This window comes from Schistocerca gregaria, chromosome 3 (genome assembly GCF_023897955.1).
Source record: "Schistocerca gregaria isolate iqSchGreg1 chromosome 3, iqSchGreg1.2, whole genome shotgun sequence".
In the NCBI taxonomy this organism is placed as follows: domain Eukaryota; kingdom Metazoa; phylum Arthropoda; class Insecta; order Orthoptera; family Acrididae; genus Schistocerca; species Schistocerca gregaria.
Genome location: NC_064922.1, coordinates 596,397,520 through 596,410,351, shown reverse-complemented (window position 1 = coordinate 596,410,351; position 12,832 = coordinate 596,397,520). Strand labels below are relative to the sequence as shown.

Below are 12,832 nucleotides of genomic sequence, written 5' to 3'. Positions count from 1 at the left end.
AATGTTAAAAATAGACAAAATGATCAAAGCTTTTAAAGAGACTAACTGTTTGCAAGATCAACATAATCTGAGAGGGATAAATGTGAGTGGAGATAATTGCATTGTAGCTGGACAGAATTAGGGTGTAGAATGTCTCCAGAATGTAAATTATGATGGGTCCAGTTTCAGTACCTTGGTATGAATGTCAACAAATGTCATTTTTTTAGTGTCAAACATTTTATTTCATCTTATTAATAACCAGTTTTCAATAGTTTACATTTTTGTAAAACTGCTGAAAAAGTCATGAGTTAAACTGTGGCAAAGAAGCTTACTATGTTGTCAGTATATCATTACTGTTTCCACATTATATCCTGTGTGTGACATTTACTCAGATTTTAATACCTTGAAAGATATTTCATTTTATCATCACCACCAACTCCCATCAGGCATAACATACAGAAGCAAATAAGGAATAACAGAGAATGTAAAAATGGCAGTTTTAATTTTTTATTGTTCCTTTTTCATGTCGCTCATACTTTTGGTGTCTGTGCAGTTACTGAAGACTGTAGGCTGGCGACTTATACTGGTGACGGGAGCAGTGTATGGTTGCCTGTACTTATACGAAAGATTGACATGGACCAACAAAGCAAAAGAGCGTGCGTTCAAAAGGCAGTATGTTGCACATGCTACAAAGAAACTCCGGCTAATTGTTGATTTGACTTCTGCCAACTGCAGTCACCAAGTACAACAGTGAGTATAAATGCAGTACTCCTAAATAAAACAACTACATTTTTAAAAAGTTTTCTTTTTGTGGTAGTTTGCACGACTGTCACGTTTGAGAAGCAAAAACGATTTGGCTCCCTTTTTAATTATTTCTAAAGATTAGTTTAAAAATATAGGAAAATGAGTAGATGTACTTCTGTTGTATAATGTATTGAGGTATTTGTGTCAGAGGTGTTTATAAAATATATAGAGCAGTTCACCAATAACCTTTGACAGAATAATTCCATAGGTGAAAATGTGGGTTGGAAGAGCTAACATTTAACCACAACAAAGCCAGCATCATTTTCATTTTCTTCCCCACCCAACCCAACTGTCACCACTGGTCTTTTATTTGCACATTTATTTGCGATAGAGACTATGTTGTTCTTCTGTGTAGCATTCTGTGATAGTTACACATTTTCTCTCTGGAATATTTTTTTGATTTCCTCAGTAAGAAATGGTAGAAACATTGCAATAGTAAATTGCATACTTGAAGTTCAGCTATATTGTTCTTATCAAATTATGCTCTTTTCACCACCATGTTCATAGGGAAAGGCATTTTGACATCACATAAGATTAATTGTGGTGAAAGTGAAATTAAAGTACATACATAAACTGCATGTACTGTTAGTGTAAACACTTTGAGTCAGTAGCTTTAGATACCAGCATAAGCTGGCATTGGTGGGAACAACAGGTCTATCACATTACTTTAGTGGATATAAAGTGGCTAAACTTAAAGAATGTATGAAAAGTGCTTCAGTCTTAGATTAGACGTGTCTGGAAGAACAGACACCATGCAGCGTCTGTGAAACATTAAATGCAAATTGAAGGGGATCACTGCTGTCAGCTCCAGTGGGACATTATACAGAATCAGTGGCGATGATCAAAAATGTGTACCAGTCTGGGATTCAAACCCTGGATCTCTTGCTTACTAGACATCAGATGATTCTGCATTGTGTCTGTTCTTCTGGACCTGTCTGAAAGAACAGACACCACACATTCATGTATAACTGATATGCCTAGCTAGGAAATGAATCCACTTTCTTCAATGTGAATGCACAAATACATCCTACCTCCTTTGGGAATCTGAAAGTAGCAAACATTGGGGAAAATGGACAGGGATTGCAATAGGTAGCACTTGGTGGGAATGTGGATTGTCTGTGAGGCGTGCCAGGGTACTCCATGCAGTTGCAATAATGCTGCATCACGGAAACGCAGTTGTTAACACACTTGCCTAGTACGCAGATCCCGGGCTAGAATCCCAGTCTGGTAAAGATTTTTGTTCATTGTCACTGATTCCATGTAGTGTCCTGCTGCAACTGATGGCAGTGATCCCCTGAAATTTACATGTAAATTTGTCAAAATTGTCTTTGATATTTCTCCATAAGATATATTGTTGTCCAAATGAGAAACAGTAAGTCATCGTCTCCTGAAACAGACAAATTTTTTTGAATGCTTTAAAGTTCTTTTGTGAGAAGTTAAAGAAAGAGGACAAGAAAATAAAGTAATTCACAAAAGTTCTGGAAGAAAGAAAGATCACTCAGAGCTCTGGATAAAGGAAGATAAAATATGGGAAATGAATCTTGAGTGGAATAGTAGTAGTAGTAGTAGTAGTAGTAGTAGTACAGGGTATCCAGCAAAGGAGTCCCTTATTTCAAAATTAAATATCTTTAAAACTAAGATTGATAGATGAATGCAACAAAGCTGTAAGAAATTTATACAGAAGTTTCAAAATAGTTTGAAAACCTTCTAACAGATGGAGCTTTAGTCACAATATGTAGTGCCTGTAAATAGTGCGCAGCAGCTCAGAGTGATCAGTTCTCCCGTTGATACATGAAAGGAAGTTGGTGTACTGAGATTGTGTATTGCCTTGTGTCACATGTTTTTCTGGTACTTTAAAATCACAGGTTAGAACACTATTCTATGGCAACAATGTGCACTTTTCAGACACAATTTAATGTTCCAAAAGAACCTGATGTGAAGACCATTCACAAGCTCTTCACCAAATTTCAATGCACAGACAGCATGGCTGATGATCTAGTGGGGAGTGTTAGCCCAAGCAAACTGTACATACTATCGAAAATGTCGCCACAGTTTCTGAAATTTTTCAGCTAAACCCAAGATAATCCATCTGAAGAATTGGAGCTGAGACTGGTTTGGAGCGATCCAGCATGCACGGAATACTGAAACTAGCCTAAACGTTTCCATTCAAAATCCAGGGTCACCAGGCCATACCGGTATGAGCTGTGCGACTGAGGGCTGACTTTGTGAAACAGGTTCTCAGAATTATAGATGATGAAGGACTTGGCGTTGGCTGCATGTAGTTCACAGATAAAGTACACTCCCTCCAGAATGGAGTCATGAATAAATAAAACTGACCATTTTGGGGGATAGAAAATCCCCTTTTGTATAAAGTGAGACCACTGAATTCTCCCAAAGTTACTGTTTTTGATGCAGTATGCAGCAGAGGCACTATTGGTACTTTTATCGTGTGATAAACTACAACTACTGAATGTTACATTGTTGCCAATTATTACCACACAGTTAGTGTTGGAGGATTGACCAGGCACTGAGTGGTTCACACAGGAAAGATGGGGCCAGACTACATCACACTGAACAGGTGTTTCACTTTCTTGATGATTACTTTGGGAATAGGGGCACTGAGTAAGACTGTTCTAAATTTACTGACGCAGGAATGGACTGAACTCCATATTGGCCCACTCTAACTCCTTCTGACGCCTTATTTGGGGCACATTAGAAGACACTGTCTATTGGAACCATCCCACCATGCAGGATGTCCTTGAATCCGTGATCCGTATGGTATCTAAATCCATTTGCAATTAGACTCTACATGATGTGATAGTAAATTTCAGTGTTTGTTTGCACCACCTGCTAATGTCATTGGTGGACATACAGAAAAGATGGTAATGTGATGTCAAAAACTGCTTTCAGAGGATGACTTTAATTACACATGCTGATACTGTGAAAGCTTAACAGTGCACAGTGCCATCTGTTAGCAATTTTTAAACTATTTCAAAACTTTTATAATAATAATAATAATAATAAACCCCATGGAGGCTCGGGAAAAGAATAAGCCTCCGGTATGTTCTGCCAGTCGTAAAAGTGACAAAAAGAACAAACCACTAATAGGACTAACCCCCCTTTTAGTGTGATTAGTTGGTTCAGGACAGAACTAATGAAGCCTCGAACAAGCACTGTCATGCTCGGGGACGACCCTTGAACCCTATGCCCGCCCACAATGGTAACGACACTTCTAGCCACATGGCAAAATGATTTAAATCCAAATAAAGGTTTTTGCAGGATATGCTTCCTGCAACCACTCTAGAAGGAAAACAAAGACAGAGGATGAGATGGTCAGATGAAGTTAACCGACACTTCATGTTCCGTTATTACCAAGCAACAAACTTTGGAACCAACACCACTGGATACAGATCAGAAATATACACAACATTTATTACCAGATACCCAGAAATAAAATTTTTAACAGGACGATGACTAGCTGATCAGATCCGTGTAATAATCAAAAATTGCAGGATACCCCAGTCAGAATTAGAAAACATCAAACAACAAGTACAACAAATACTGGAACAAAATAATGTGCAATCAGAAGAAGAAGAAAATATAGTAATGGACTCAAACATCCCAGAACAAACAAACAAAAAACAACACGCATCAATTAAACAATCAGAGGAAAACTAAATTTTAAGACAACCACCAGAACAAGCACAAATAGAACACAAAGTGACACACATGCTAGATATAGAAGAAAAATTTCAGCTGACATATATAGAATACAAAGACACAAATACAGATGTTAGACCATTCTTGCATAGACCCCCCCAAATAACCCACAAGTCGAAACAACAATAACAACTATCAACACAATCATACACAACAAAATAAATGAAAATACAACTAAGGAAGAGTTACAACTACTGGTTTATATAGGTGCACTCACTACACTAGGTATACACGCTAGGCAGAGATCAGAACCAACCAACTCTCAGAAGAAACCCACAAAACCAGCATGGCAACACAGGCTACAGATCAGAATAGAAAAATTGAGGAAAGACATCGGACAGACAACACAATGTATAAGAAATGAAATATCAGACAAAAAATGAAAAAGGTTAGGTAAAATTTCACAACAAGAAGCGATAAAGCAATTAGATGAAAAGAAGCAGAAATTACAAGCATTGGCCAAATGACTTAGAAGATACAAAAAAAGTGAAAATAGAAGGAAACAAAACCAAACATTCAACTCAAACCAAAAGAAATTTTATCAGACAATAGATAACACACACATTAAAATAGACAATCCACCAAACATAACAGACATGGAACACTTCTGGAGCAACATGTGGTCAAACCCGGTACAACATAACAGGCATGCACGGTGGAGACAAGCAGAAACAGACGCATACAAGATGATACCACAGATGCCTGAAGTGATAATTTTGCAACATGAAGTCACCCGAGCAATTAATTCCACGCACAGTTGGAAAGCCCCTGGAAAAGATAAGATAGCAAATTTCTGGCTAAAGAAGTTCACCTCAACACATTCACATGCAATTAAATTTTTTAACAGTTACATTGCAGACCCGTTCACAGTCCCTGATACACTTACAAAAGGAATAACTTACCTGAAACCTAAAGATCAAGCAGACACAGCAAACCCAGCAAAATATCACCCCATAACATGTCTACCAACAATATACAAAATATTAACTTCAGTCATTACACAGAAATTAATGGCACATACAACACAGATCAAACTTATAAATGAAGAACAAAGAGGCTGCTGCAAAGGGGCACGAGGATGTAAAGAGCAACTGATAATAGATACAGAGGTGACATATCAAGCTAAAGCTAAACAAAGATCGCTACACTACGCATACATTGATTACCAAAAAGCTTTTGATATTGTACGCCACTCATGGTTATTACAGATATTGGAAATATACAAAGTAGATCCTAAATTGATACAGTTTCTAAACATAGTAATAAAAAATTGGAAAACCACTCTTAATATCCAAACAAATTCAAATAATATCACGTCACAGCCACACAGATCAAGCGTGGAACATACCAAGGAGACTCATTAAGTCCTTTCTGGTTCTGCCTTGCTCTGAACCCACTATCCAACATGCTAAATAATACAAATTATGGATATAATATTACTGGAACATACCAACACAAAATCACACATTTGCTATACATGGATGATCTAAAACTACTGGCAGCAACAAATCAACAACTTACCCCATTACTAAAGATAATAGAAGTATTCAGCAATGATATAAACATGGCTTGCGGAACAGACAGATGTAAGAAAAATAGCATAGTCAAGGGAAAACACACTAAACAAGAAAATTACTTATTGGATAACCACGACGACTGCATAGAAGCGATGGAAAAAACAGATGCCTATAAATATCTAGGATACAGGCAAAAAATAGGAATAGATAATACAAATATTAAAGAAGAATTAAAAGAAAAATATAGACATAGGCTAATAAAAATACTGAAAACAGAATTGACAGCAAGAAACAAGACAAAAGCTATAAATAATTATGCTATACCAATATTGACCTGTTCATTTGGAGTAATGAAATGGAGTAACACAGAACTAGAAGCACTCAATACACTTACACGATCACAATGCCACAAATATAGAATACATCACATACATTCAGCAACAGAAAGATTCATATTAAGCAGAAAGGAAGGAGGAAGGGGATTTGTCGACATAAAAAACCTACATTATGGACAGGTAGACAATTTAAGAAAATTCTTTGTAGAACGAGCAGAAACTAGCAAAAACACAAAGCAATCACTCATACAAATACATCGGCTACACCATTGCAATTTCATAACCACTTCTACAACCCTTTAGATCACATAACATCAACAGATACAAAGAGAGTAAATTGGAAAAAGAAAATACTACATGGCAAGCACCCGTATCATCTAACACAGCCACACATCGATCAATATGCATCCAACACATGGCTAAGAAAAGGCAATATATACAGTGAGACAGAAGGATTCATGATTTGCAATACAGGATCAAACAATAAACACCAGATATTACAGAAAGCATATTATTAAAGATCCCAATACCACAACAGATAAGTGCAGACTTTGCAAACAACAAATAGAGACAGTAGATCACATCACAAGTGGATGTACAGTACTAGCAAATACAGAACACACCAGAAGACATGACAATGTAGCAAAAATAATACATCAACAACTTGTCATACAACATAAACAACAAGTTCCCACATACAAGTATGCACCACAAAATGTACTGTAGAATGATGAATACAAATTATACTGGAACAGAACCATTATAACAGATAAAACAACACCACATAACAAACCTGACATACCACCAATGAAAAGAAGAAATTAACACAACTAATCGAAATATCCATACCCAATACCACAAATATACGGAAGAAAACAGGAGGAAAAATTGAAAAATGCATCCAACTAGCTGAGGAAGTCAAGGACATGTGGCATCAGGATAAAGTTGACATTACACCAATTATACTATCAACTACAGGAGTCATACCACACAATATCCACCGGTACATCAACGCAATACAGCTACATCCAAACGTATATATACAACTATAGAAATCTGTAATTATTGATACATTTTCAGTTACCCGAAAGTTCCTAAATGCAATGTAACACATATCGTACAGTCAAAAGGAAGTCACACTTGATCAAGGTCTGTTTCACTTTCCATTTTTAACCAGACATAACGTCTGAGAAAGGAAAGAAATAATAATAAATTTATGGAGATTGTCAAACCACAACTGGTGCATCTCCAGGTTTCAGATAGAGGAATGCTCAGCAGATATGTGGGCTAGGTGGGAAATAAAATACCACCCACAGATCAAAATGACACCCAAAATCCACGCTGCATCTGACCCAGAACAAGCAGGAGTTAGGTCAGCGTCTGTTCACCAGGAGGTGCAGCTGTAAACATGCTCCAGGAGCTCACGATCCCTGGTTCTACACCACTAGCAAAAGCTACGAGATTGATGATAAGCAAACCTGACTTGTACAAGAAAAGGTAGAATTACCTCAGGTGGATGATCCACCCACTGCAAGGTGGCAACCAGGAACTCAGATACTGAGGAGCTTCAATTTATGTGAGAGAGCAAGTTGGAGTGCTCTGCTAAACTTCTGTGAAATGTGCACACTTACATTGACACTTTCAGTATTCAGACATCAATCAAGCAGAAAAACTACAGTCTCTCAACAGAACTCGCGTAACAGAAAATCCAAATTCTCGCCCTGCAAGAAACACGCTTGACAGATTCAGAAACAGTAGACTACAATAATTATAAAATCTTGAAAAGCAGAACAAACAACAAAATTGGCAAATCTGAAACTCAACAACAGAATTATGACCTTAAGAATCAACACACAAAAAAAAATTACACTTTTATTAACATAATTGCCGACCTCGGGGAAGATCAGTTTGGATTCCGTAGAAATATTGGAACACGTGAGGCAACCTTACAACTTATCTTATAAGAAAGATTAAGGAAAGGCAAACCTATGTTTCTAGCATTTGTAGACTTAGAGAAAGCTTTTGACAATGTTGACTGGAATACTCTCTTTCAAATTGTGAAGGTGGCAGGGGTAAAATACAGGGAGCGAAAGGCTATTTACAATTTGTACAGAAACCAGATGGCAGTTATAAGTGTCGAGGGGCATGAAAGGGAAGCAGTGGTTGGGAAGGGAGTGAGACAGGGTTGTAGCCTCTCCCCGATGTTTTCAATCTGTATATTGAGCAAGCAGTAAAGGAAACAAAAGAAAAGTTCGTAGTAGGTATTAAAATCCAGGGAGAAGAAATAAAAACTTTGAGGTTCGCCGATGACATTGTAATTCTGTCAGAGACAGCAAAGGACTTGGAAGAGTTGTTGAACAGAATGGACAGTGTCTTGAAAGGAGGATATAAGATGAACATCAACAAAAGCAACACGAGGATAATGGAATGTAGTCAAATTAAATCGGTTGATGCTGAGGATCTTAGATTAGGAAATGAGACACTTAAAAGTAGTAAAGGAGTTTTGGTATTTAGGACGTAAAAGAAACTGATGATGGTCGAAGTAGAGAGGATATAAAATGTAGACTGGCAATGGCAAGGAAAGCATTTCTGAAGAAGAGAAATTTGTTAACATCGGGTATAGATTTAAGTGTGAGGAAGTCGTTTATGAAAGTATTTGTTTGGAGTGTAGCCATGTATGGAAGTGAAACATAGACGATAACTAGTTTGGACAAGAAGAGAATAGAAGCTTTCGAAATGTGGTGCTACAGAAGAATGCTGAAGATTAGACGGGTAGATCACATAATTAATGATGAAGTATTGAATAGAATTGCGAAGAAGAGGAGTATGTGGCACAACTTGACAAAAAGAAAGGACCGGTTAGTAGGACATGTTCTGAGGCATCAAGGGATCACAAATTTAGCATTGGAGGGCAGCGTGAAGGGTAAAAATCGTAGAGGGAGACCAAGAGATGAATACACCAAGCAGATTCAGAAGGATGTGGGTTGTAGTAAGTACTGGGAGATGAAGCAGCTTCCACAGGATAGGGTAGCATGGAGAGCTGCATCAAACCAGTCTCAGGACTGAAGACAACAACAACATAATTGCACCAGCAACTGATGACAATAAAAATATCCCAAAAAGCAGAAAGATTCTGGGAAGAACTTGGAACAGAGGTGACTAAAATTCCAAAAGATGATGTGAGAATTCTAATTGCTAATTTTTGATGCCAAAATTGACGGGAAACGCATAAACGAGAGGATGGCGAGAGAATATCCTGCTCAAAAGTTCACCAACCAATAAGAATGGTACATGATTCATTGAGTTGTGTGGATACAACAGCCTAAAAATTATGTCAACCTCACTTCAGGGGTGGGGGACAGACAGTCACCCATCCATCATTTAGGAGAATTTCAGATTGATCATATGATGATATCATATGCTTACCAAAAAGAAATTTGTGATGTGCAAGTATACAGAGGTGCAAACATAAATTTGAATCAATATTTAACCAGAGTCAAAATTAAATTCAAAGCTGAAAGAGAATTCAACAGGAAAACAACTACAATTCAAAAAATTGATTTACACAAAATCAGAGACCCTGAAAAAAATGAAAAATGGGAGCAACAACTTGCAGAAGACTGTGAGAAATTTCAACCCAAAATCATCAAAACAGGAAAAAACTGACCTCTCTTTTTTTTAAAAAAAAAATACTCAAGGTGAAATAAGGCATGTAGGTAGGCATTAGAAGCATGAAAAAAGGTATTTTAAAATTACTATTGCAACATGTCAGAAGGAACACGGAAGAAATTCCTTGAAGTTTGCAAATGAACATCCAAGATTTTAAGACAAAATATGTCACTGATCAACTGGAGTCAGCCAAAGACAAATTCAAAAATCGCAACACACATGATTTCTGTAAGACCTTTGCGAAACAAATCAGATGGTACTCACCACAGAACCTCTGCTTTTGAAAACGAGTTGGTAAATCAGCCCAAGAAAATTCCCAAGAACTAGCCTTGTATTTTTCACATCTTTTAATTTACTGGGAACCCAAAGAGAAATTCCCAAAAATACATCCAGAAGTCACAACAGGAAGTTCTCAGGACCACCAAAAGTAGTAGCTGATTTACATATCAAGAAACTTGAAAACAACAAAGCATCAATGCAGAATGGAACTGTAGGTGAACCCTTGAAAAGTTAAGGCCCAAACTCAGTCAAAGATGTTACAAGAATAATCGGAGACATTTTAGAAATTGAAAATATCCCATATAACTGGAAGATTGCTCTAATCCATCCAATACATAAAAAAGGTAACAAATCAAATGTAAACAACTATAGAGGGATCTCCCCCTTATCAGCCACTTAAAAAATCCTGTAATCTTGTGTCTTGAATAGAGCACAAAAGCAATTAGATCCCAAATTAGCAGAATATCAAGGAGGATTCAGACCGAACAGGTCACACCCAGAACCAGCTTTTAACCTCAAAAACATACTATTCGAGCCGTCGGTGAAAAACCTTTAGTATGCAAAATTGTAATTTCAAAAAGGTGCTCGACACAGGAGACTGGCACTCACTATTCCAAACTTTAGAAGAGAGGACACTAGATCCAAAAGCATGAGAACTCGTAAAACACACACTTAACTGGCATGATATCAAAAGTAACATTTATGGAGGAAGTCTTAGAAACCTCAAAGAGGCGTAAGACAAGGAGATGGACTCTCTCCAGCTCTGTTCAGCGTCATGCTAGACGAGGTTATGGAATAACGGGAGAAATAACTCGGATTTTGGAAGCCAGTCTTACAGGCCTTTCCCAAAAACAACCTCTACATACCAGACTTCATGTTAGCAGACAACTTGGCAGTATTTACAGATGATGAAGAGACCATTGTTAAACAGCTTGAGATACTTGAAGTCTGTTTAGAAAAAGGAGGATTGCAAATCTCAATTGAGAAAACTGAATTCATATGTTCAAAGACAGAAATCGTGAGGCTGACTATGTACTCTCACGTAAGAAATTAACACCTTGGCTGAACAAAATTTGAAAGGACCTCAAAAATGCAAACATAAGGCAAATCAGAATTTTAGAATGAAACACTTTCAGGCACAAAGTAGACAAATGGGAAGCAACATCAGAGCGACCAAAACAAAAACAGTACAGACTGAAGTGGTTGAAAGAATGTAAGCAAGCCTTCTTGGAAAGAATGAAAGCCTATTGGAACAACAAGAGGAACTTAAAGAAAAGTTGGTTGAATTATTTGCGTTTTATGTCTTCCAATTATTGAGATAATTTGGTAATTATTATAATTACAATATTAATAATTATAATAACTTGATAAAAGGATGAGAGAGTTAAACTTGAAAGCAATACCTTTTTATAAATGGAAATAAAAAGTAATTTAAACAAATCAAATATGATAGGAAACCAGAGGATGGTGTCATTAATGGGAGACAAGGACATATTAAAAGGAAGGCAGATACTATGAGACTGGAATTGGTAGAGGAAGAAGGGTGGGGAGGGGGCAGAGAGTACAAAATAAACATGCCTCTGGAAGACCATGGAGAACAGCAGAGAACTAGAATACAGTTGTAATTGCGTCCTGCTATCCATGTTAAGTATTCATCCCCTTACCAGATCATCACATTGGATGGGGCTATTGGTGCACAGTCTCTCACATAATACTTAATTGAATGAATACCTTTGCGCTATGAAAATATAGTAAATCGGGAGCAAATCTGGAAAGGCATATTGACTCAGTCTAAAGTGGAGCCTCAGAAAACAAGGAAAAAAATTATAATTTTATACACAACATTGTCATGGACTAAAATCTACATATTAGTAGTTACAACAGTGGTAACATTCTTTACACAAGGCATCAATAATGACAATATTATGGTACATATACTATAAGACCAAACAGTGATGCACCATGAAGGAATTATCTGAATGGGATGGGAATCTATGGATGTAATGCACACTTACAATTGAACAAATGATCCCAGTTTCAGAAAAGAAATGGATGATTTATCCAAGAGAAATAGCTTCACAAATTCAGAAAGCCAATAACTTGTTGGCCCACCTTTGGCCCATATGCGAGCACTTATTCAGCATGGGATTGATTGATAGAGTTATCTGTTGTCCTCATGGATATCAAACCAAAATCAGTCTAACTGGCACAGTAATATCACGAAAAGAATGATCTGGTCAGCGGACCCATTCTGTAATGCTCCAAACGTTATCAATTGGGGAGAGATACAGCGACCTTGCTGGCCAAGTTAAGATCAGTCAGGCATGAAGACAAGCTGTAGAAACTCTCACTGTTTGTGGGCGGGCATTATCCTGCCGAAATGTAGCCCAGGATGGCTTGCCATGAAAGGCAACAGAACCGAGTGTAGAATGTCGTTGACGTACTACTGTGTTGTAAGGGTTTCACAGATGACAAGCAAAGGTGTCCCACTATGAAATAAAATAGCACTCCAGTAGTCACACCTGGTAG

At 37.3% G+C, this 12,832-nt stretch overlaps 1 protein-coding gene across 12 annotated transcripts in view; it reads left to right on the top strand.

The window, feature by feature from the left end:
* Positions 1-12,832, top strand: part of LOC126353840 (transmembrane GTPase Marf) — a 168,800-nt gene that overhangs the window by 149,917 nt on the left and 6,051 nt on the right. For all 12 annotated transcript variants that reach the window (XM_050002983.1, XM_050002984.1, XM_050002972.1 and 9 more), the window contains one exon: positions 533-729. In XM_050002983.1, coding sequence (XP_049858940.1) covers positions 533-729 — 197 coding nt within the window. The remainder of the gene's footprint in view (positions 1-532; positions 730-12,832) is intronic.